The 26,536-nt window shown below is 29.6% G+C and overlaps 6 protein-coding genes across 15 annotated transcripts in view; 3 read left to right on the plus strand and 3 right to left on the minus strand.

The window, feature by feature from the left end:
- LOC149886960 (uncharacterized) overlaps nt 1–1,863 on the plus strand; it is an 8,803-nt gene extending 6,940 nt beyond the window's left edge. For 3 of the 7 annotated variants that reach the window (XM_090091519.1, XM_090091516.1, XM_090091518.1), the window contains 4 exons: nt 1–5; nt 508–689; nt 926–1,115; nt 1,587–1,863. The exon at nt 1–5 is cut by the window's left edge and continues 57 nt beyond it. In XM_090091519.1, coding sequence (XP_089947645.1) covers nt 621–689; nt 926–1,115; nt 1,587–1,753 — 426 coding nt within the window. In that variant the 5' untranslated portion in view covers nt 1–5; nt 508–620 and the 3' untranslated portion in view covers nt 1,754–1,863. The other 4 variants (XM_090091521.1, XM_090091517.1, XM_090091515.1 and 1 more) reach the window with 3 other exon arrangements.
- The window catches only part of LOC149886961 (uncharacterized), a 7,953-nt gene extending 2,589 nt beyond the window's left edge, over nt 1–5,364 (plus strand). Inside the window, exons 3-5 of the mRNA XM_090091458.1 lie at nt 4,688–4,726; nt 4,819–5,042; nt 5,338–5,364. Coding sequence (XP_089947584.1) covers nt 4,688–4,726; nt 4,819–5,042; nt 5,338–5,364 — 290 coding nt within the window. The remainder of the gene's footprint in view (nt 1–4,687; nt 4,727–4,818; nt 5,043–5,337) is intronic.
- The window catches only part of LOC149886947 (uncharacterized), a 202,437-nt gene that overhangs the window by 120,814 nt on the left and 55,087 nt on the right, over nt 1–26,536 (minus strand). The gene's annotated exons all lie outside the window — the stretch shown is intronic.
- The window catches only part of LOC149886949 (uncharacterized), a 119,780-nt gene that overhangs the window by 92,672 nt on the left and 572 nt on the right, over nt 1–26,536 (minus strand). The gene's annotated exons all lie outside the window — the stretch shown is intronic.
- The window catches only part of LOC149886954 (uncharacterized), a 71,192-nt gene that overhangs the window by 44,061 nt on the left and 595 nt on the right, over nt 1–26,536 (minus strand). The gene's annotated exons all lie outside the window — the stretch shown is intronic.
- Nucleotides 7,020–26,536, plus strand: part of LOC145190694 (NADH-ubiquinone oxidoreductase 75 kDa subunit, mitochondrial-like) — a 72,504-nt gene continuing 52,987 nt past the window's right edge. For 2 of the 4 annotated variants that reach the window (XM_090090395.1, XM_090090397.1), the window contains exons 1-4: nt 7,020–7,209; nt 7,623–7,831; nt 15,779–16,002; nt 18,300–18,377. In XM_090090395.1, the coding sequence (XP_089946521.1) occupies nt 7,146–7,209; nt 7,623–7,831; nt 15,779–16,002; nt 18,300–18,377 (575 nt within the window). In that variant the 5' untranslated portion in view covers nt 7,020–7,145. The remainder of the gene's footprint in view (nt 7,210–7,622; nt 7,832–15,778; nt 16,003–18,299; nt 18,378–26,536) is intronic. The other 2 variants (XM_090090396.1, XM_090090398.1) reach the window with 1 other exon arrangement.

Consider the following 26,536-nt stretch of genomic DNA (forward strand, 5'->3'; position numbering starts at 1 on the left):
GTAAGGTTTTGGATAAACTATTTGTTTGTTGTTTTTTTTTTGTTTTACTACTTGTTATACATTGTATATGTGTTACGCATAAATACATTGATTATGATGCTGACATGTATTGACAAAAGAAAACTATTTATATTTTTTGTAAAAAAAAAATTGTGTTTTAATTAAAGTCATAAATGGATGAAGGCTTTAAAAAAATACATATTTCATGTTACAAAAATACACATTTCTACTTTGTTATGCAGATAAAGGTTTTAAATAACGCTCTTTCCCGTGACCTTAATAACACAACACAAAAATGTGCTAGAATACCATTTTTACAGCAATCAATTTACCTACAGGGATAAATAACATGAATATTTAAAACTTTAACTCCAAATATTTGAGTTCCATAACACCTTCATCCATGTATGTCTTCAATTTAATAACTAGATTGTGTTTTTGAAACCAGTTTTCTAATAAGATTCAAATGCAATGAAATATTATTTAATTATTTAAGTATGTTTATAGAGAAGTTAGCAGCTTTGGAGTTAAGATTAACAGAACTGGAACAAAAAAATAAGTTTTTAGAGGTTGAAAGTTTTTTGGATAATGAAGACATTATTGTTCCCCCTGGCCTTCCAATGGAAAGTAAGGAAGATTTGGAGAGGATTAACCTTATGCTACAGATGAAATCTGAGCTGGCTCTCTATGTAATTTGAAATTATTTTCTATATTATAATGTTTGTAGCAGTCTACAGGTTGAGTTTAAACTAGTTATTATTTTATAAGATCAAAGATAAGTTTTTTTATAAGTCTTATAATTGTAATTTATCAAAGGTAATTTAATAATACCTTAGTTATATTATACCACATTACATTTTCATTTACCTTTGAAAAAATAATTTAAATAAAAAAAATTGTAATATGTAGCATTATTTGTTTTTAGGTTGAATATCTGCGTTCTATTGGCGGTAAAGTTGAACGTCCAAAATATATACGATGTGTGTTGGGAGCCATATTTTCTAAAAATTTTAGCATTTTATGTAATTTAAACAGATCTTCAAGTAAGATGATAGCTACTGGAATGGGTAAGATTAAGTTGCGATGTTATCATTTTGTGTTAAAGTGCTTACTATGTAAGTATTACTAGTTATGTAAATTTTTAGTCTATTAAAGTCAACTGTATTATTATATTTACTAAAATATGTTTACAACACTAAGAAAGAATATAATATGTTAGTACTTATGACAATTACCAGTGTTGTCATTAGTTGTGAGTTTGTAAGATATTATATTCTCCCTTGGTGACTTGAACTTATCAATGCCGTATTTTATTGTTAACTAGAGACGTTAATTGCCAATGTAAACCATGATTTATTAGTATTCAACTATATGATTCTTAAAGAGCATATAGAAGTTTCTCTTGAACCTATAAGCTAATTGCTCTCGGTTATCATATGCACATATTTTTAAAACTGCTAACCAGTTAATGTAATTCTCTATTTGCAAAGTATACGTATAAGAGCTTAAAAATAACTTAAAAATAATTTATATTTAAACAAAAAATAAATTGAGTTTTTAAATTTATTTTCATTTTATTCTTTTAGCAACAGTAAGAATTCAGTATCTTAATTCTAAGGATAAAGATATTTACCCGATCATTTCAAGATGGTTTCAGGGCACAATTGATCAAGGAGATGGGCGAATAAATAGACAGACGAAAAGCAAGGTTATAAAAGATCAGTTGCTGTTAATCAATGAAAAGAATATTTAGTTATCATTTTCTTTTGCAAATTTATAAAAGTTTATTTATCTTGATTTTATTTATAATTCTAATTTTTCTCAATTATTATTAATAATTATCTAAGAAATCGCCATGTTTTTAAATACTAGTGTTTTAAAATATTGTTTTTAATTAAAGCTGCCAATATTAATTTCAAACCTTTAATAATATAAACTACAATAATAGAATATTTTTTGTTTTTTATTTGTAAATATTTTTCTTTAATGGTCTGGAAATAAAAGTGTAATGATAAAAAATTTGTTCATTTTGTGTATTCAACTAAGTTATCTATAAATAATACAATATTTTGTGTGGAAAGTAGTATTGTTTGACTGGTAAAATCTGATATACAAACAATCACTATTAAATAGAAAATTAAATATTAAAAAGCAAAGTTATACTTTGTTATTAAGCAATATTCAAAACATGGTTTATAACTTTTGCACTTTCAATTTAAGCGCAAAAGCGAATTTAAAAAATCGCGAAAAAAAATCATATAGTTGGGCCGGTAATGGTGCCAACTGTTAGCCAACTGTTTTATTACTGTTGGGCCGTTAATGGCAAACAATTGTTTAAAAACAGTTGGCTAAGTGTTGGTAAAAGCGTTATGTTTTTTTCACGGTACCAACAAAATAGCCGACTGTTGGCCCAACTGTAGCTAATAGTTGGTTATTAGGATCGGGCCAACTACTTACCAATTGTTCGATGTTTACTGGGAAGCGATTAAAGAATGGTTAAAAATTCTCTCCATTTTGACACTGTAATTTTAATTGTTATTTTGTTTGAAACAAAGAGTCAAATTATACACAGTTTTATTTTATCTGTAAATTATAAACGTAGTTTTGCAAGATTTGCAATTGGCAAAATTTTTGGGAACTATACGGGTTACCCAGCGGGCATAACCATATGGGCCCCAGAGGAAAATCGCAGCCAAGATCCGGCGGGTTCCCGATGGGTTTTCCATATGGGTCCCAGTTGCAAACCCAAATGAGCTCCTTACGGTTTTAAATTTCGGGATTTGACTGGGAGCCAAACGGGATTCCCAGCAGGCATAGCCATATGGGCCCCATATGGAAACCGCGGCCAAGATCCGGCGGGATACCGTTGGTCTTCCCATACGGGACCCAGTTGTGGACCCGTATGGGCCCCGTACGGTACCCGTCTGTCAATGTTGGCTGGGTAACCAACAGCACTATTACCAACTTAAAAGTATCTCATAACAATGAAATATTTTTTTACGTTACGTTACGAGGTGTTAAAGCGTATATGTTTCAAGATATCAAATTATATTACATCATTACTTTGCTAAGTTACATCGGCTATAGAGTCAGGTCCTATGCAACACATTTTAAAATTCGGTTTCGTTTTACTGAGGCTACGTTAAGAAAACGTTAAGAAAACTTTGCAAACTTTAAAGGTCTATGTTACACAAGTTACTTTTATCCGCTGGAGATAAGAGTAATAATTGCTTAAAATTCTGGGAGAAAATGAGTGCTAAAAACTTGATTTACAATTACCCTCTACAAATATACGCGATGATACTTTACAATCATTTTCTACAAATTTTCTAAAAATGTTTTTCTATTTAGTTTTGAGTGAACGAACTCATTAGCAATATATTCCTACAATATTTTATTAGCCAGCTCCTTGTGAGAAGATATTATTGCCAATGCATTGATTCACTTTTGCAACAAAGTAGATCGAAGCTAAGTTTTCAATCTAACAGCTAACGAGAAAGATCCTTTAGGTTTTCCAATTGAAACTGCACTGACGAAGAGTAGTTTCATCAACTTAATTAAGTTTCTCAGGAGGTTTTTTTTTGCTTTACTCAGTTTAATCGTAATCTCCTTAAAACGAGAAACTTTTTCATTTTCAAAAGTTGTACGGAAGATCAGGAACTCTATACCCAGCTAACATTGACAGACGGGTACCGTATGGTTTTTAACTGGGCTTACGGGAACGGGATTTAGAAGGGTTTGTGTTCTGGTTTCCAGACGGGTCCCGTACGGTTAAAAAAATAAGCAAAAATAGTAATATGGGCCGTATGTGGTGATTATAAGGGCTAAGAAAACTAGGATTTTTACGGGTTTCCCATTAGGAACCAATCTGGTGAAATTTCCCATTAGAGACCCATCTGGTGAAAATAATATGCGGAAAAATCTTTGCAATCCCAGCCAACATTGACAGAGGGTACCGTACGGGGCCCATACGGGTCCGCAACTGGGTCCCGTATGGGAAGATTAACGGTATCCCGCCGGATCTTGGCTGCGATTTTCCTCTGGGGCCCATATGGTTATGCCCGCTGGGTAACCCGTATAGTTCCCAAAAATTTTGCCAATTGCAAATCTTGCAAAACTACGTTTATAATTTACAGATAAAATAAAACTGTGTATAATTTGACTCTTTGTTTCAAAGTTAATACTTACATGGAGTGGGTGGAACTAATACTCCATGTAAGTATTAATTCCACCTACTCCATGTAAGTAATAATTTTTAATTGAATAATTTCAAATGTTTTTAAACTATTTTAGAAAACATTTGGTGATAGTAACATTTATTTTTTAGGATTGCAACTAGAAAAATTTCATCAGATTTTGAATCTGAAATAGAATTTGAAAATGACATTGATTATTTCCCTCTTGAGAAAAAAAATTAGCTGGGAAAACTCAACTTAGTGCCACAACTCAAATTCTTCCCCCTTTATTTTCTGTACCATTTTCTGTTACGGCGTCAAGTTCACCAACATTGATAACAACTTTACCGATTATGCCTATATCTTATGAAACACCATTTTCATCTATTGACAATTTAAAAATCTCATAAGGATGCCTACCTTGCATATTTTTTATTGTATTTGATCTCAAGCTTAATCAGTTGTTAGTAATTTGATTTTTATTATTTATGATTTATGGCATTATAGTTCAGTTAACATTGGGAGTGCATTATCTTGCAGTAATATATCTAGTAAGTGATTATTGATTGTTGATTATTTGGCTTTTTTCAGATTAAATGACTATATATGTGATAATGTAAGTAATTATTTACACTTTACCAAGATCAAACAATGCATGGATTGGTGGTACAGTTGCTGAAAGTGTGTGTGGATATTCAGCAAACCCAGACTATCCACAACAACATGTTAAATGCAATGCTTAGTCAAGGGAATAAAATAGTGCAGGCTTCACGTTTACCAGACGGGATAATATTTCCGATGGACACCATGGAAGCTTTTGATGCAATTGAAATGAAGCTAAAAGATATCAATATTGCAAACATACTTGTAAGATAATACTTATGACCTAGATATTACTTTAATGTACAGTTCAATATAAAATAGGAAAGCAATGTAAATGGGTAGAAGCAACTACTTATCTATATTTCTTTCCTATTTTATAATGAACTTTGAGCTTTGTTAATTTTAGCATAATATTTTTAGTCTGTCATATTTTAAGATTGCAATATCAGTATTCTGGTGTTTAGTAAATATCATGTATCATTCATACAAACTGTATATGCATTTTTGCTATTATATAGTAAATTTTTAATTTTTATATTGTTTAAAAAAACCTTTTTAGATTATCTTAATGTGTTTGATTAAATGATTTGCAGGTTAACTTTCTAGGTATCGGAGGGAGAAAAGTCGACGAAGCTGTTCGCCGTATGATGCAGCAGTTGTTTAACAATAACTTAGCTCTGCAATTTAATGGTCAGCGAGGGCAGTCAAAAAAAGTGTTTAAAGGTACTGAGCTATTTCAAGTGATTTATAGTAAGTATTCATAGTTTTAAATAAATTTTGGTAATATTTCTCTGCTATTTTGCCAGAAATTAAACACAATTGAACATTTTTTGCCCATATATATATATATATATATATATATATATATATATATATATATATATATGGGCAAAAAATGTTCAATTGTGTTTAATATCTGGCAAAATAGCAGATATATATATATATATATATATATATTGGATCGTGGTTTGAATTGGGCTTAACCTGAATATTTGCTTTTTTTCGATGCTTTTAATAGTATCGAGTGTAATTAATGTTAGAGCACTTCCCAAATTTAGATAAACTAACAAAACTAAGCGTTTCAGAAATAAAATCACTAATAGAACTGTGTTTATATAAATGTTATTTTTTATGGAATGAAGAAATTCACGAACTTGTAGATTCAGGGCATCATAAAATTAAATGTTCATGTAATATAAAATGGGATCAAGTAAAGACTCTAAAAGTAGAACCCAAAAAATTTGAAAGAAAAGTTCGAGAGGCAATCGAAATTCAGTTTAACAAATGCGGACCTAAAAATGGAGGTATGAATTTAGATGACGGTCAGTATGTAAAAACGCAATTCTGGACGCCATATTTTTTATACCTACGTAATATTAAAGAAGCCCAATTAAAGCGAACTTTAAAAAAGCCATAAAAAAGTGGCGTTGCCGTTTGTTTGTAATTTAATTTAATCAATAATTTGTAATTAAAGCTGAAGATGCTAGTAACAATAATCTAGCGAAAATTTCTTAGATAAAATAAAAAATTAGTATTGCGAGAATTCGTATTTATTGATGTTCATATTATATATATATATATATTTAACTCAGGTAAATTAGCAAGACATATAATATATTTAAAGCCATAGTTACACTCACCGCAAATTCAAAATCTGAACAAATGCAGTCCAGATTACTCTATAAATGTGTAAAGACACTGAGAACTAGAAAATCCGAAAAAGAACTGGTAGACCTCGGGAGATAAATTGGAAAGATACTATATTAATTCAAAAGAGAACTTGAAATTGAAGATTGATTTCACAAGAACAGTCAATTGAACCTAATGCAAATCAAAGTAGTCATTAAATATTTGGGCTAAAGCGACGAGAATTTGTTTGTCAAAGAATACGTCAAACGGGCAAGATGTGTTCAATGGTTAAACATAGTGGTGAAATTAGCCATAATTTGCTGGCTTTTGAATTAAGAGCAACATTTCTGTTTATTGAACTGTATACCTGATTAGATTTCTGAATACACAATTAGTTTTAGGTTACATAAATTGTGTTTGGTTACTGAAACGTTACTTGTTAAATTTTCGAGGATGCGATTTTATTCTTATATTTAAGATTTTTTTTTTTTTATTTTCAATTTTTTTTTAAGATTTAAAATTAAGATTTAATTCTTAAATTTACTTCTTAGCCGCTTTTATAAAAGCGGCTAAGAAGTCATGAAAAACTTCATTAAATTACTACAAGATCGCTACCGTTAAAATCTTCTTACTTACGTTTTTGCTTCTTCAACACCAAAATAATTGTTGTAAGGAAACCAGCGAGGGATATTTGTATCGTATTAAAAAAAGAAAAGAACACCTGAAGTTATATTAAATATGATGCGCCATGGTCGATGTGTCACCAATTTTTGTTCTAGATTATATTTAAATCAAAAGGCTGGTGAGTTGTATAAGTATTAGTTGTGTATTCATATATCAGTAAACATAATCATACAATAAACATAATTATAGATATTGATTATCAGCTGATAAGTAAATAAAACAACTCTAAGTTAAAAAATTTTAAAAAAACATATTAAATTTTTTTTTTTTTATAATCAAGCTACAATGTTATTTTACCCTGAGAAGTTCTGTTTTTTATTGATCAGATGTAAAAAAATTAGCTAAGTTTTCAAAAGTTGATACATGTAAGCGTATATTTTTCAAGTCTACTTGAGTTTTGTAAGCTTATTATCTGTAAAGTCTGAACAATCTTAAAATTGAAGCCCTTTTTGTACTTTCTTGGACTCTTCCAGTGTATTGAAAAAAGAGATATTTGTTTTAACACCCTAATTGGTGGTTAAGTTTTTTCAGTAGGTCGCTTACTTCACTCTACTGAAAGAAAGCATGAAAAACTTCAAGTCTATGTTGATGATAAACTTGTTTTGGTGGATCCTGGCACAACAGTTATGCAAGCATGTGCAATGGTAGGAGTTGAAATACCACGTTTCTGTTATCATGATAGATTGTCAATTGCCGGGAATTGTCGCATGTGTTTGGTTGAGGTTGAAAAGTCTGCAAAGGTTTTTTTTTTTTAAGTTTTTTAAAGCTTTTTCTTTACTTAATGCCATTACCTTTTAAATATAACAGTACTGAAAATGTTAAAGTATGATCAAGCTAATAATTAAACAAAAATTATTTTCAGATTTCAGAAGTTTAAGGTAACAAGTTGTTTTAAAATTTTTCAAGTTATTTATGTGTCCTGTTTCTTAAAGTTTCCTGTTTAATGTTTTTAATATTCAGTGTTGCATAAAATGATACTCTTTGAAAACCTTTTAAGCACAATTTTTTTTGAAAACTGAATTTCTACCACTTAACAACTTAACTCACCTTAATACTATTTTACTTTTCTTTTAACATCTCCCAGTAAAAATTTTGTTGCTTTACTTCCCAATAAATATTTCATTATAAAGTTATGTACATTAAAACCCTGTTAACTACATATTAGTCATAAAGTTGTCATTGGTTTAAAGCAGTTTTTAAACATCATGTTAACACAGCCTAATGATTGATTCCTTATGTTTATAAATGCTGTTTCAATTAGAGAAATCTCTAATATAAACATGACTTTAGTCAAAATTTTATTACAGCTACATTACCTCTATGAAGGAAGTCTCATTTATTTAAGAAGGGCTAGCAATTGTATGTAATTAATCCATTTCCAGGCTAATTAAACTGGGTAGATTGACAATAAGTATCAAGCGATTAACTTGAACTAATACATAATGTTTCAACTTTTCAACAAAACTTGAAATGTTATGCTACCAGCCCTTAGGATTGTTTGTTTAATTGATAGGATGTTTGTGTAAAAATAATTTTACATTTGTTGATGTTTAGAGGTTGCCCAAGCATGTTATATAGTTATTAAATGGCTTTATGCAAAAAAGAAATCAACAAATGAAACTTATTCATGAAACCTTAGAACAAATTTAGCACTTTGACCTTGTGATCAATTCAGATGTTTAGTAATATCAACCATCAAGTAATTAAGTAATAAGTGTTCTTTGGTTGGTATCATTTAGTATGAGTATTTTTTGTTTTTGAAAACTATGAATATGTGTATTCTACAAGGATTCAAAGAATCTCTGAATCAAGAATAGTGAGTATAAATTTACCTTTTTCATTGTTTTTTTTATCCTTCATGACAAGTTCACATTCTAATGTGTCAGCAATCGTATTTATATGTGGTGCATAAAATCAATTGTTAAAATTTTTTGTATCTTCATTAAAAGTAATTAAGTATTTTCTAATTTTACATAATAATTCAGTTTTTACACAAAAAAGTGCCTAATGGGCATGTTGCATCAAACTGTGTGGAGTATATTTTTCAGCTACATTAATTAGCTGGCCTTTAAGTCAGCACTGCAGGCACTGACTTTCTTAAAGGCCAGCTAATTAATGTGGTAAATTTAAACATTGTATTTACAACAGGATATTATACTACACTGCCATTAACTTAGTCATGAGTTGCTTAATGCTGTTAAAAATACTATTTAACTGTCGTTTCAGTCACTTATTATGTTCATAGTAATCATAATTGGTGTTCATTTTTGCTTTGCACTATCAAAATACAAGCTGGGCAACCTCACAACATTGTCAATTTCACTATCATCATTGAGACTTATTCATAAATACTTAGCAATTACTAGAATGCAAATATTTTTTTATCACATAAATAAAAATATCATTTTTATCAAAAATGAATCTTGAAGTTTTATGCACAAATCACTTTTATTCCTCTAACCTAAACCTATTCTAAACCTGAGCTTAAACTGTTATATATAAAATAAAGGTGATACTGCAAGGGTCTAAATGCATAATACCTCTGTAGCAAATATATAGTTTTATTTTATCAATTACAAAAAACTACATTTTTTCCTGTTTTTAATTAAGAACTACTGCATATAAAGTTAATATTTATAATTTATGTGTAGTACACCTGCTCTGCACTGCAAGATAGAGTGTGGTGGTGAAAAAGCTAAAGCTTGAGATCACTATCTTTACCATCTTAATCACTTTCTCTATGATGGCACCACTATGGGTTGCTAAATTGACTTTAGGGTTGTATTAACTTATGGTCTGTGTATCTGCTTAGCTAAATGCTGTAAGATTAAACAAGATAGATGTTTTTCATTGAGTGTGCTATAAATTTTGACAACTCAAACAATTGACCGTAAAGTAGTTTCCAGTATAAAGACCTGGACCTGTATGATGTAAGATTTTCAAACCAAAAAATTATGGTTTAGCTAATTAAAGATAGGAATGATAAGTAAAGTTATGAATGCAGATAGGAAAGGAGTAAAATGGGTAATTTATATATAATTTTTTTTTAGAAATTTATCAAAATACTCATCTAAAGAGGTTTTCATTAACAGTAGCTCAGTAAAAACTTTAGATAAATCTGATAAAGGAAGTGGTCTTTTACAACCTCAAAAAATTGTGTCTACACCTTTCAGCTGATATGAAATTTCTGGTGTTAATGAATTTTTAACAGTCACTTCTCAACTTAATTTAAATAAACTCTAGTAAATTTGATTAAAATTGTAACTGACTAATATACATAAATTAAACATGCTAAACAGTAAGTGATAATATATAAAATGCTAAACCTCAGTGAGTAATAGCAGGAAAATACTGTTTTCTATAGAGACTGTCTGAAATGAATGGACTTTTTGGATTATTTTGAGATCAAAGTAATCAATTTTGATAGCTTTTTTTATTATTTTAAAGCAGATCTTATATTTGCAAGTAGAAGTGAGAAAATTCATTATGGATGAGTGCCTTAAAAATGGTGATGTTCCAATTAATTCACTAGCAAAAAAATATAAATTTCAAAAGAAAACTGTCAGTTGTATCATCAAATTGTGAAGTGAAGGTCACAGGTTGGATAGAAAATCCAATCTTTTAAAAAAAAGTAAACTTAAGACCAACTTAAAAAGTGATCCAGAGGATCAATCCAAATCCTGAGTACTCTGTTCAGAGTATCAAAAAAATACTGGTGTTCAGCAATACAAGAAATCAAAAAGAGAAAGAAGCAGAAACCACCTATAAGCTCCCAACAGTAGTTTAATGAAATTCAAAAATGAGGTTGAACATTGCTACAAAAAAAACTTCAAGGAAATCAAAATTGGATTATAATAGTTGACAAAACCTACTGCAAACTTGACTGTGCAGTGCTACCAGGCCAGCAATTTTATAAGATCTGGGAAGGAACGGAGCCTGACATTTTGCTAAAAGCAAAAAATTTTGACAAGAAAGTTATAATTTAGAAAGCATGTTTGTGTGGTTTCAAAATTCAACCATTTTTCACAAATAGAAACATAAACTCTGAAGTTTAAATGAAAGAATGATTAAAAATTAACTTATGCCTATGATCAAAAAGCATGATGATCTGCCTGTCTTCTGACCTCATTTTTCATCTCTCCATTACTTAAGATGTGTAATCAAATTTATTCAATAAAATGGCATAATTTTGTCCCAAAAAACATGAACCCAGCAAGTATACTGCAACTTTTTCCTATTGCAAAATTTTAGACAAGTATGTAATGTGAGCTTTTTAAGAAGAGAAAATTGTGGCAGACATCAATCAATTTTGTTACATTTGAGGGGTGTCAGTCTTTATTGGCTCATTAATGTTTGAAAAAATAAAAAATGACAATAGCACATGGTACTAGCAACAAGTTATGGTGCATTTATTTTATTATAATTTGTATCTGCAAATATAGGTTTTGTTATTAACTTACTATAGACTACTTGAGTATACCTCATCTGAAAAAGATACTGTGGCATATGATATCAAACTACAAGTGCAAGAAAGTTTAAGAAAGATTCTTTTAACTCATATGTGCTGCAAATGGCATTCTATCAGTTTGGAAATTTTTATTAAGCAAAATATACCATATATTCTTACTGATTGATGAATTAGGATTATGGTCAGAGTCAGATGTGCAGAAAGGTGAAGTTGAAGTTGGAACTAATGCTAGCAGAGTCCACAGTCCTGCTGCTGCTATATCATCAGTGTTAGAATTATCTTTTTGTATTGATTTTAGAGACTCAGTCAAATGAGCATTTAAAATATTAACATAAGATATTAATGTAAGTTACCACACTGTTCAGAAAATTTTCTTTCTTAGGCTGTTTTTCATTTGAATATTATAAACATTTTTGACTTTATACCACCAGCCTTGCAAGTTATGTCAACTGCAAATTGATTTTTTTATATACAGTAATTTTTATCAATTTTTTCACCTTTTATATTAACTGCTTTTGAGGTTGACCTGTCAAACCATTCAAATTTTTCATCCATATTACATATATTTACCAATTAGTAATTATTTTGTTCTCTCTTAATCTTAACAGAATCTTCATCAGAAAAATTATCAACCTTTCTGCCTTAACAAGTTCTGTTGCTTTTAATGGAATAGAGTTTCTTGGTACTATCAAGCTGATCTCTTTTTAGAAGGTATCTTTTGTGAGAAAAAGTTTTAATGAATTGGAAAACTTTTTAAAATATCTGTTATAATTATCAATTACAATCACAAGTTTCTGTTAAAAAAAGTTATAAATGGGTGAAGTTGATCAACTTTTACATCATAGAATAACAATATCCATCCATCCACAAATAATATTTAGATTGTTTCTTTTTGTTGTTAGTAGTAACTATCTGAACCTGAAGCTGTGAAGAATAATTGGAAGTTTGTTCTAAGTTTAAGCAAGAAGCTCTTCGCAAGCGCATGTACAAATTTCATTTAGAGAATCATTCAGGAGGAAAAAATTCCATGTTTTTGCATTTTAAAGCAGAAAAGATGTCAAAAAGCACCATTTATAGAATAATTCAACATAAAGAGAACAGATTAGGATCAAAAAGGATTAGAAGTAGAAGAAAATTAAAAATGATGGGTACCAAAGGGAAGTAAAAATTAAAAAATATGTTTGATCAATCAGACAAAGTTTCACAAATGCAATCATCCAGATCATTTAAATGTTTTCACTAATATACATGCAAAATACTTAAGAAATATACTATTATAAGAAAAAAGATAAAAGATTGAACTTCCAATGCGATCAGAAGAACAAAAGGCTGAAGCAAGGAAGAGATGTGAAGGATTGTATTGAAATTTCAAAAATTTAAGCTGGATTATTGATAATGAATCTATTAGTTACGTTATCTTATGTTGAGTAATAGTATTAGCAATAGAAACAGCAAGTTCAATACAAGCAATATTAGAGTAGCACCAGAAGATGTAAAATACAAAAAAAAAGAAGTTTGAAGATCATATAATGGTTTGGTTATACTTCTTGGAAAAGGTTTTTCAAAACCTTATTTTTTCAATAAGGGAATTTCAATGAATTAGTAAAACTACTTAAAGGAATGTATATGCTGATAATAACATATTTTGGCCAGATCAAGCAAGAGCTCATTATGCTAAAAGTGTGATTAACTACTTGAACAAAAATGACACAAATTTTGTTTGTAAAAATGATAATCCTGTAAATGTTGCCCAATAGAAAACTTTTCAGCTATTTTAAAATTAGCAAAGGTACAGGAATAATTGGCAAACAAAAAATGTGAAAGGGCTCTACCAAAAGATAAAGTATTATCTTAATAAATTGGGTATGAACTTAGTACAATTGCTTTTTTCTTTAGTCAGTTCAACACTTGATACTGTAAGGCAAAGAGGAGTCATCTATAATAGATAAATGTTTTAGAATAAACTTTAATGAATCTTTTATAAAGCTCTATTTAAATTTAATTTTTGTCTTAAAATTTGAAAGAGTAATGAGCTTTCAAACTTTGTCCAATTTTTTAGTTGTAACCCTTTAGTTAATTCTGTTTCTGCACTTACACTGCAGGCCAAAAGTTTCGGGACACTTGATATTTTTTATATAAAAAGCTAAAATCGATCCTGTATCATTAAATTAATCAATAATATTATTTATAATACTTAAACTTACTAATTTTAAGTGTTTATGTAAGTTTGAGGTCAGTAATTAGGTATTACTGGCCTCAAACTTACATAAATAAGTTTTTTTTTTTAATTGCTTATTTTAACTTGATATATAGCGTTAAATTACTCTTAAGAGTTTGGTCTTGTTAAAGTTGTTTATTTGTTGAAACATGAAGGAAATATTTATAATATAATGATATCCGACTAAAATGATTAAGAATATTTAGTTTTGTTTAGTTTTCATTTGGTATGAATGACGGTTCTATTAAAAAATCTTCAAAAAAATTTTAAAATTTTATAATTCGACTATTTAATTAAAAATATGGGTAAAAAACCTTCTTTAACGGTTGCAAAACTTTCTGAAATAATTACATTACATTAAGAAAGATATTCAGTTCGTAAAATTTGCAAAAAATTACAAGTTGCCAGAAGTACTGTACAAGATACCATCAAATGATGGAAAGAAACAGGCATTTTTGAAGACAAAAAAAGATCTGATAGACCACGAAAGACAACAAAAGCTGAAGATAATAGTATAATATTGATGAGTAAAAGAAATCGAAGACTCACGGCCCCGGAAATAACTTCAGGCTTTAATAGGAGTCATTCAAAATCTATTTCATTAACCACTACGAAACGACGTCTTAGACAAGCAGGACTTTCTGGTTGTATAGTGGTCAGGAAACCGTTGCTACGGATTGGAAATAAAAAGAAAAGGTTACAATGGGCTATAGACCACCAAAATTGGAGAGAAGAAGACTTGGGAAAAGTACTATGGACCGACAAGTCCAAATTTGAACTGTTGGGGCAAAGACGTAGAATTTGCATCAGAAGAACAACAAAAGAAAAAATGATCCCAGAGTGTTTAGTGCCGAAAATCAAGCATGGTGGTGGGTCAGTTATGGTATGGGGATGTTTTTCTTCAGCTGGTGTAGGTGACCTAGTTAAAATTTAGGGTTTTATGAAAAAAGAACAACATAAAATAATTCTAGAAAACAATGCTATACCTTCTAGCTTAAGAACTATTGGTCGTGGTTTTGTTTTTATGCAGGACAATGACCCTAAACACACCTCAAAATTAAATAAGAACTATATAAAGGAACAAGAGGATAATGATGTTCTCAAAAACATGACCTGGCCAGCCCAATCACCAGATTTGAACCCAATAGAGTTACTGTGGGAAGAATAGGACAGAAAGGTCAGACAAAAATGCCCAACATCCAAAGAGCACCTGTGGCAAATATTAGAAGAATCCTGGTTATCAATTACACCCGAAATAATAAATAAATTAATAAATAGGATGCTACGGATCGCAAAAAAAGTGATAAAAACTCGTGGGTTATTTTTTGACGAAAAGACAGTGTAATAAGAATAGTGTTCTTAGTATTTTTTTTCATTTTTTGGCTTTTTTTTTTCTTAAATAGTAACTATATGTATCTTTTAAAAAATAAATATATTTGAATTTTATTGAAATAATTATGGGAGTTTGAATTAAAAAATTAAACAAAATCCAAGTGTCCGGAAACTTTTGGCCTGCAGTGTAAATTGCTTGCTGCATTTGCTTCAAAACTTGTAGACAAAGGATTAATTTTTAACATCAGTTTTGTATTATTCTGAAAGTTGTATAACCAACAAAACTTGCTAAGTTTTTAAAGTTTGAACATTAATGATAAAAAAACAGTTTATATTATTACAAGTTACATTAAAATTGGTTGCAAATGATTGTGAGAGACCACATCCTGGAACTGGATTGATCTAAAAATTTTACTGAGTTTTTGTTTCAAGTTTTAAATTATATCATCAACTGATGTTTCAGCCATGAAACATCAGTTGATGATATAATTTAAAATTTTACATGAATGTCAATCAGCATGACTATGAAGTGTAAAAAATTGAAATGGTAGTTTATATTTATAACTAAAGTAAATAAAACAATTATATTAGAGAAGAGATCTATATATAACATATCCACTTTATACTTTTCTATTTTTAATCAATTTGTATTGGTTTAATATTTTTTAGCCTGTTGCTGCATGTGCTATGCCAGTGATGAATGGATGGAAAATCAAAACTGATTCACTTTTAACTCGTAAAGCCAGAGAAGGAGTTATGGAATTTATTCTTATAAATCATCCACTTGACTGCCCTATTTGTGATCAAGGAGGAGAGTGTGACTTGCAAGATCAATCTATAGCATTTGGAAATGATCGTAGTAGATTTATAGATGTCAAGTTTGAAGGAAAAACGTAAGTTAGTTTTATTGTAAATAAAACAATAAAAAAGAAAATAGTAAATTAATTATTTGTAAGAATAGAGTATCAAAAATAAAATGCATATTCCAGCATTTTTTTAGAAGAATATATATATATTTTTAAAATGCTTTTAATTAAGCAAGTGCATTCTGCACCAGCGGGAACAAATTCTGGTAAAATGCATAAGACTCATTTTTACTGCACTGGTAAAGGGTTTTACTTTTACACAAATTTATCCAGAGCTTTGGTAAAGAATTTTAATTTTTAATGTTTTTAATGAATTTTAAATTTACTCAAAGATAATGGTAAAATTGCATAAAAGCAGTAATTATTGGTTGTTCCGACAAACTGTTGGAATAACCAATAATTACTTAAATTTGTGATAATTTTGATAAAAATAACTAAAGCAGCTACTATAAGGTAACTTTATGATAAAATGTGCAAAAACCAGTATTTCGGAGTAAAATGCAATAATTTTGATCAAAGAAGTATTTAAATATTTAATACATCAATATTTCTTGAGGTTCATGTATTTACTATTTATGAACTATCTGCTATTAAAAAATTGTCATTTGTATCTTTTTTAACATTTATAATTCCACTATTTTCTTTCAAACCCTACCACCATCTATCTTTTTACAAGATGCAAAATACAGATAATTAAAATAAAGAGGAGAAACTTCAAGAAAAGAAAGATGCTCAACCAGAGGCTGATAAGTCCAGTACCATAAGAGGATTTCTTTGGCTTATTTATAAAAACAAAAGGGTTGATACCCCCATGGTGCATCATCAAGTTGCCAAACAAAATTAAACAACTTTACTGAAACCATAAATTGGCACCCATAAAGTGCACTGCAGTCGGATCTTGACAACATACCTGGCACTGGTCCTCTAAAACCAAGACTCAAACACAAGTCAAACTAAAACTAAAAAAGGGGTGCACCTAAAAAGGCTTCTCTAACTCAGATACCGCAACCTCAAGCTGGTCCTGAACCTAAAGAGTAACAACAGCTACAGCTAGACACTCAAGAGAGTCAAGGGACTCCAGCTCATCAAGAAGGGAATGAAGGGACTCAAAGTGAAGACCAAACTAAAGTCTCTCATTATTGATTCCAATAATACTCCAATAATACAAAGTAGTAGTAGTAGTAGTAGTAGTAGTAGTAGTAGTAGTAGTAGTAGTAGTAGTAGTAGTAGTAGCAGTAGCAGTAGCAGTAGCAGTAGCAGTAGCAGTAGCAGTAGCAGTAGCAGTAGCAGTAGCAGTAGCAGTAGCAGTAGCAGTAGCAGTAGCAGCAGTAGCAATAGCAGTAGTAGCAGTAGCACCAGCACTAGCACTAGCAAAAGAGCAAAATTAAGTGATGTGATGAAATCAAATGGGAAGGGGAAGAGGAATGAGAAAAAAAAAGGACAGAGCATCTGAGGTTGCAAATCTTTTATTACAGTCAGATGATGAATTATCTGATGATTAATTTTGTATCAATAGCTTGTTTGTTTAAAAATTCAAATATCAAATTAAAAAATTATTTAATATTTTGGTAATCAGTAAGAAAAATGGTAATTAGTGATATAAATACTTAATAATGATAAAAGCAATAAATTTGTGTATTATGCTTTGTTATACAACATTACTGTAGTAATGATGCTAATTTACCATTTCCAGTTTAAAGGTTTTTTATCCACAAATTTACCACAGGCTACAGCAAATGTTTCTAATTTTTTGTAGATTTACAAAAATGTCTGTAAAAGATTTAAGGTTTATGCATTTTTGTTCACTTTTACCTCGCTGTGGTAACACCAATTCTTCCTTATTATAGCTTGGAATAATGATAATAAATGCCTTCAGTAATTGTTTGTTTATATGTGTATTTAAGTGTTTTATATGTGTGTTACAATATTGTTTTTTTGTTCTCATGCTAAAGTGTTAGTTGTTGTTGAAAAATATTTAGCATATCTTGCTAAATAAATCAATACTTTAATCATTTATTACAGCAAACACATAAATGTAGCGTTATTAAAAAACAAACAAAAAAAAAACAAAAAAAAAAAGAAAACTATATTAGATTACTCTTTAATACTTCTAAAAATTATTATTATTATTTTTATTATTGTTATTATTATTATTATTGTTATTATTGTTGTTGTTGTTGTTGTTGTTGTTGTTGTTGTTGTTGTTGTTGTAGTTGTTGTTGTTGTTGTTATTATTATTATTATTATTATTATTATTATTATTATTATTATTATTATTATTATTATTATTTATACTTAAATTTTCTATAATTTTCTATTTCTAGAGCAATTGAAGATAAGAATATTGGTCCACTTGTAAAAACCATAATGACAAGATGTATCCAATGCACAAGATGTATCCGGTATAATTTTCATATTAGTAAACTGTTTTACTTGTTTTGAATAGTATAAAATGCAAATACCCAAAAACATCATCTCTAGTGAAAATCAGAGTTAAAGTTACAGGTAGATTACTTTACAAAATTAAAATAAAAACGTTTTTTAATACAATTAGTTTATATATTTGCTTTAAATTATGGTATTTTTAATTAAAAAGAAAAATATAGTATCAATTATAACTGGCTGAATCTTTTAATGTGTTTGTTAAAAGTATTTTAAAAGGAAATCATAAGATTGCACAAGAGATTACCAAGAAGTAATCAGTGTGCAGAATATATAATCAAAGTGATGCAGGAACTGGAGCTGTTTGCAGAACACAAACTGCAACTTCAATTTCTTCTTTGAACTGCAAATTTGATTTCTTTTTAACAATAAGCAGTAGAACGCTAAAACATTTGCTAGTTCTTTTTTTGTTTGTACAATAATATGCAAAAATTGAATTTTTTTTTCTAATTTGGTGTGACTTTTTCTAAAAAAATATTGAAAATAAACAAAATAATTATTTTGTTTACATATATATATTTATGTATATTTACATATTTTGTTTACATATACAGGAATGTAAGGTTGTAAAAAAGTTTTTACTCTAGTGATCACATTTATTTGCAAATTCAGGTAATCTTTTTTCAATCACTGAATCTTATCTGGAAAAACAGGCAAGAGATCTTAGCTGAAGCATCACATCAGAAATCTCCTAAAGGTTTCGACTAATAGCTTTAGCATAGGGGAGAGCAGGGTTGGTTGTCATGCGGGGTTGGTTGTCACAAAGTTTATTACAAGAAATGTAGATAAGATTTAGAACTTTAAAATCATTCAATCAAAATGTAACATAAAAAAAAACATTTTCACTGTAATTTTCATCTTTTTTTAGCGTGTAGAAAACAAGTTATTTGTTTTTATAGGTTTTTGATATGAAAAAGTTAAATTTTGCTCACTTAGAAATTTTCTTTTACCAAACGAAAATTACTTTATTGTGCTTTGAATGTACATTTTTAAAGTTTTTTATTAATTTGAGTAACTTAATCCCCAAAAAATTCTCACGAAATTCACACGCTTTTAGGTAAATTTACAGGTGTCTTGCAACTTACATAGAAGGGGTTACTTGTCACAAAATATATGGGGATGGTTGTCACAAATGCCTCGACTCCATGTTCTGCAAACTAAATGCTGCTTTTATATATTCTTTGTTTATTTGTCCATATTATTGAGGAATATTTTAACGTTAAAGATATTTAAAAATCTAAAGTCAATCTGTTATATTTGTTTAACTAAATATCTATAATCTAAATAATTTTTATTTCAATGTGTATAACTTTAAATTGTGATCCAATGTTTAATATAATTATAGAAAAAGGAATACAGAAGTTCAACTGTTTGTTGTTTTGTTTGTACATCTGTTTGTTGTTTTGTTTGTACCATTATCTGTTGTTTTGTTTATACATTGTTTAGATTTAGTGTGTGTGTGTGTGTGTGTGTGTGTGTGTGTGTGTGTGTGTGTGTGTGTGTGTGTGTGTGTGTGTGTGTGTGTGTGTGTGTATGTGTGTGTATATATTAGGGTGTCCCAAAAAAAAAAAAAAATTTCCTTCAGTTTTGTGTGTAGTTTTGTCCATTAAAAGTGAAAATAGGAAGATTTTTGGAAAATTATGAAGTTTGACCCCCCTGCCCTTCTTTTAAAGTTTTTACCCCCTCTGCTGCCCACTTTTTCAAAATTATTTGCTTTTAAATGGTGATTTTAGACCAAATATATAAATGTATTATTGCAATTAAATATGTTTTGTGTCAATGTTCATCACTATTATAATTCTAATCTATGTATTAGAGTTAATATTAGTAAATATAATTTGTTTCAATTCAGTGATTATCAAAAATTGTTAAATAATACTATTCGCAATGTTTGAGATGAGAAAATTTTTTATGATGAATATTAATGTCACATACATTATTCAAAAAATTTTTTAATTTATAGTTACTTTTTATCTGTAGATATAATAGCATATATAAAAAATATTCAATCAGTTATGAGCAATAGTAAATTGAGGAAAAATTAAGCATGGGAATTTCGGCCTTCGAAATCGACGAAATTAAACGAAACGAAATTCGTGTTTCAATTTCGGATCGAAATTGAGAACGAAATTTCGATTTTTTGGATTGTTTAATTTCGCGAAATAATTTCGTATAATTTCGGGTCATTGAAAGTAACGAAATTGACACGAAATTAAACATAAGTTTTAATTTCGTGATTTCGAAATTCGTGAATTTGTAATGTTTAAAAATTTCGGTTTTTCGAAATTCGCGAAATTGTACTTTACCCACATTTTCGGATTGACGGTATTCGAAATCGAAATCACCGAAATTAGAAAGAACTCAGCATATTGAAGTAAAATTCGACAATTTTGATCTAATTTTGTTGATTTCGATATAATTTTGGAAGGTCGAAATTATTTCGTTAGTTCAGTTAATTTTGTTAATTTCGCGAAATCCCCTTAAAACCCAAAATTTTCCCCTACAAGATACAAAATTATTAAAAGAAGTAATAGTTTCGTTTATTTTGTTTTAATTTCGTTCTAATTTCGTATATTTCGATTTAATTTTGTTATTTTCCCCATTTTCACCTTAATTTATTATAAAATGAAATAAAATGAAATGAAATGAAATTAAATAAATTGTAATTTATTATTTCTTTTGCAGTAGAAACATTTAAATCAAATCAAATTTAAATCAAATCATCATCATCAATAAAATCATCATCATCTAAAGCATCAAGGATGCTCCTTTTCCCTTCATCTTTACTTGTGTCAAATGTTTTAGATCTGTTCATTTTTTTTTTATCCATTGTCTTTCTTTTTGATGAAGTGGATTTCTGCAAAATAGATTGAGATTGAGAACATTCAGGTTGAGATTGAGACTCAGCAGATTGAGTTGGAGTGTCTGGGTCATCCACTAATTCTGCTGATGCACTGTAGTCTGGATTGTGTCTCTTTTTTTTCTTCATGACTTCAGACAAAGCCCTTTTTTTAGGAGGGCTCATAGTAACACTTGCATTTGGTGAATTTGGTGGTGCTTGTCTTTTGTTATTTTGATTTCTCTGTTCTTCTTGAGAGGCAGGTATTTCCTCCACACATTTAAGATCCCATTCATTAATGTTTGCATCAACCCTGTGATAATTTTCATTAATAAATAACAGTTTGCTGATAGTTTCTGGGTCTATGTTGTGTCTTGTGTCTGTAACAATTTTGCCACCAGTTGAAAACATTCTTTCTGAGGTGGCTGAGGTGGCTGGAATGCATAGCCAATGCCTTGCCAATTTTGCAAGCTTTGGTAGAAGGTCTGCTTTATTTTTCCACCACATCAAAGGATCAACCTTATGATCACAATCTCTAGGCAATAATTCAAACATTTCAAATTCGTGCTGCAAAGGTGGTTTACCGCTTAGCCCTTTTGACTTTGATGTTGTTGGGTTTTGACTTTTTTGGAAGTTCTTTACCCTAGTTGACTGATCTTACAGATCCTACAAGAATCCTATGGGTTGAGTTGCACAAGTCCCTGCAAGACCTATAAGCATCCTTTTGAAGGATCTTGTAGGATTTAAAGGAATTCTTACAGGATAAGGTAAGATCTAAAAGAATATTTTAAAAGATCTTGAAGGATCAAAATAGAATTCTCATAGGATGCTGTAGGCTATTTAATTTTAGATTCGTAATAGGTAAGTTTAAGTTGGAATTAATATTTTCTTATTGAAATAAAATTTCATTCTGTGTAAAATAAATTTTGCACATTAAAAACTAAATAAATAGTATAGCAGATATTGTTTTTTTTTAGTACATGTACTAAACAAAATGTAAATGTTTTTATAGATTAAACAGGATATACCTTGTTATAACAAATGAAAATGAAATTTTTATAACGAAATTGTTAAAAAAGCGCGTTTCTTGATTTCTCCTTTAATTATCTGAGTGAAGTTAAGAAACGCGCTTTTTTTTCATTTGTGAAAAAAAGTATATTTTACAGAATTAACATTAACAAAACAACTTTTCTGTTTTTACTTACGATCTTACGAATCCTTTAGGATATCCTAAAGGATAATATAAGAATGTTGCCATCCTACAAGACTTATAAGTTTTCTGTAAGATAGTCAACTAGGGTAGAGCGCTACCAAGGAAATTATCGTCTTGTGAATCATCCAGCTCCAAGTCTGTAGCACTTGCACTCATTTCTTCAAGAGATTTATCTCTCTGTTCCTTCCATTCACGAGTAGAGGGATGACCTTTTACGAAATAAGACTGCCAGTAATCTTTGTAATTTTGACCAGTACCTTCAAAGTTATTTGTTGTTTTATTCCAGACTTTTCTTTCCACTTCAAGATGGTGTCCTCTGAACAGTGGGTGAAGCAGTGAACAAATGGCATAGGCTAGGTTGTCAGCTCCATAATTGCTCACTCTTTGAAGTAGGTGTCCTTTAAAACTTTCAAGAAACACAGCCAGGGGGACATACCTTTGTATGCCAACAATTTCTTCTAGCACAGCATCAATGTTGTCTTTGAGTGCTGTTAACAAAAAAATCACTTGATGCAAAGTTGGTTTCTCATCAGCTGATAACATTTCTGAACTAGTTTTTACCTTCATGAGGAACTTAGTCAATTTATGTAGCACATCAAATTCATCTTCTGTGGGTATGAAGGTGGTGAAATGACCTTCTGCAAAGGTACCCAATGACCTCTTTGCATGTAGCAGCCCATCTTTCATCTGTATAATTGAGTCCAACATCATGCAATTTGAGTTCCACCTGGTTTCACATGATTGGATGATCTTTCTTGCTTTAACATTTTTTTCAATACAGTACTTGACAATTTCTTTGTGATCCTTAAAGCTCTGATGTGTTTTCCTTGCTAGTTCCTTACATTTTTGAATGGCAGCATCAATTGCTGGAGATGCTTTGCAAGCATGTTTGAGACATGTGTTGAGGATGTGGGCAAGGCAAATAAAATGTTCATGCACTTTGTCATTTTCTTGTGTCATGGCAGATTTCATGGTGTTGGCTGCATCTGTCACCACTTGTCTGATCAGGTTTTGTCCATTCAATGCTGGGAATTGTTCAATCATGCTGTCAAATGCATCTGAAATGTTTGCTGCAGTTTTCTTGTCTGTGAAATTTTCAATAGCCAAAGCAATTTTTTTCAATTCAAACTCCTCTGTTGTATAGTGTACACTAAGGGAGACAAATGGGTCTCCATTTTGGGCGGTCCAGCCATCAGTAGTGAAACAAACCATCTGAATATTTTTTAGGTCATATTTAAGCTCTTCATTGACATTTTTCAGTAAGTTCTCATAAACATTGTTAAGCTTTGATTCTGCAAATGTTTTTCTTGTTTTGATGTGATATTTGGGCAAAAATTGTTGACAAAAGTTCTTAAAAGCAGGCTTCTCAACCACATTAAATGACAAATTTAAAGATGCTAGCAAAATCACAAGTTGGGAGTCAAACATTAACTGCTGCTTGCTCTGCATAGAATACTTGATGCTCCTTGTGTAGTCCTCCAAAGTGCCTTGAGACTGACTTCTTTTAACTACACCTTTTTGAGACTGAGTATTCTTTTCAGCAGCTTCCTCCTCCTGCCTTACTCTCTTTCTTTCATCTTCTTTCTTAATCAAATCATATTCTTTGCAGTAAGCCAAATACTGGGTGTGTTCATGACAAGTTCTGTAAAAAAAAAAAAAATATTAATGAAATTGAAACGAAATAAACGAAATTATATCGAAATACACGAAACTCAGACGAAATAAACGAAATTAGATCGAAATTTAATAAAATTAAAAAATAACCTAATTAGTTTAAAAATTAGTTTTAAATTACATTAAAGTTACTAAAGTTACTAAAAAATTAATTACATAAATGCCTACTTAAAATTATATAACAATTATTAAAAAAAATGTCATAAATGCCTACTTAAAATTACAATAAATTTATTTATTTTAAAAAAATTAAATAAATGCCTACCTCAAGTGTGTAATTAATCCAGAAGTTGCTCCATCATTCCCTTTTATGGTCTTCTTACAAGTATTGCAAGAAGCAAGTTTAGTTGGCTTTGCATGTTTGTTGGTTTTAGGTGCTGGAGCAGTTTCCTCAGACTGAGTGAAATAATTCCAAATTGGATTGGTTGAAGCTCTTGGCATGTTGAATAAGTGATCTGTGAAAGGAAAAAAAAATTAGTAAATTAAATCAAAAAACAAAGGAAACTAGAACTTGTTTAATTAAATTATTTAAATAAATATATCGAAATTGAATCGAAATAAACGAAATTGTGACGAAATATACAAAACGCAGACGAAATCAACGAAATTAGTTCGAATTTACTATTTAATTTATCTAGTACAATTACCTCTTATTATTTAATATTTATTAATTAAACAAGTTCTAGGTTCTAACAATAACTGTCTTAACTTAAAAAATTTAAAGTCAAGTAATAATTTTTTAAGGTCTAGGTCCAATTACTAGATGCCAATATAAAGTTGAAAATTAAATTATGTGACATAGTTAAAGTCAGCAATTGTGTCACATTATAAAGTATATCCAACTTTATCTAGCTATCTTTTAATTGGACATTGACCTGTTTAATTAATTAATATAACATAACATAAAAGTACTTATTACTTGTACATAGGTTTTATTAAATTAAAATATAAATATAAATAGTAAATTCGAACTAATTTCGTTGATTTCGTCTACGTTTTGTATATTTCGTCATAATTTCGTATATTTCGATTCAATTTCGATAGATGGCGTTGCATCTTGGAAAATAGTAAATAGTAATACCTACTATTATGTTATATAAATTAATTAAACAACTCAAAGTTTTTAACAATAACTATCTTAACTTAAATATATAATCTCCCTAAATAATTTAATAAAGTCAATGTCCAATTAAAAGATAGCTAGATAAAGTTGGATATACTTACTACTATATTACTAGTGTTATATACTGTATGCCTTATAATAATTGAGTAGAAATTAAAATAAAATAAATCAAAAAACAAAGGAAATTGTCCTACCTGAAGAAATAGTGTAGAAATGGTATTGCAGTTTTTTCCGTCATCCGGCTACTTGCCTTACTGACGTCTCCGTTAATAATTCGTCACACAAATACAATTATATGCCTAACTATTACCGGAGTTAGAGAAAAAATAAAATAAAATAAAGTAAAATAGTAATGAGAAAATAATTAAATAAAATAATAATAATTCGGTAAACAACAGAACTCCGTCATAAAAATTTCAGAGGGGTTGATCACCACAGAGAGAACCTCTCAAAGTTCTCCAAATTTTTTATATATCGAAATTTTTGATGCTTCATTTTGGGAGAGCGCTCATTCTGAATGAATAATTCATTGAGAATAAGCGCCTTTTATGGAGTTTTTGCTCGCTGTTGGTATCTCCTCCTCTGATTAAAAAAATTGTTGTTATTATAATATATACGTTAATAAAGATAAAAATAGAGAATATTTAGAGACTGTCGAATAATATTTAGCGTTTTTGTTTTCATGTCTTTTTATTACGAGGTATTGTATCTTTTAGTGTCCTTTTTTGATGGTGTCGGTGGAGGTCCAGATCTTTTATTTGAAAATTTTTCATTGTTTTCTATCGCCTTTTGTTGTATTTCTTTCTGTTGTTTCTCTTTTTTAATTTCTGTTCTTGATTTTACTGTCGTGAAGTCTATTTCTCTTTCTCTTTCATCTCTGTCGCATCTCTCGTTTACTTTTTGTACATATAAATTGAAATTTTCTCTGGTTAGTTTTCTAAGTTCTGCATTGAGTTCTTCTTCGGGAATCGATGTAAACGTTTTAGAAACTAGTTCATCTATTATTTCATCTGCGGTAGGCTTTGTTTTCGTGGTAGTTTCTTCGGTGTTCTTTGGTGAACTCGTTGCTCTATATTTTGATTCTAATGTAGAGTCGTTTAGAGTTTCTGTTTTTGTAGGTTCATTGATTTTCATATTTTTCTCAGGATGGTCGGGTTCATCTATCTCTGTATCTATGCTTTCATTCATCTGGGGTTCATTTTTCTTCATCGCGATGCATCTGATGTTTGGGGGATGTGAGTTCTTGCACACTCCGCAGAGGAAAGATTTC

Source organism: Hydra viridissima, unplaced genomic scaffold (genome assembly GCF_058129835.1).
Source record: "Hydra viridissima isolate aposymbiotic clone 2 unplaced genomic scaffold, HvirCarnegie_v1 scaffold_6, whole genome shotgun sequence".
In the NCBI taxonomy this organism is placed as follows: domain Eukaryota; kingdom Metazoa; phylum Cnidaria; class Hydrozoa; order Anthoathecata; family Hydridae; genus Hydra; species Hydra viridissima.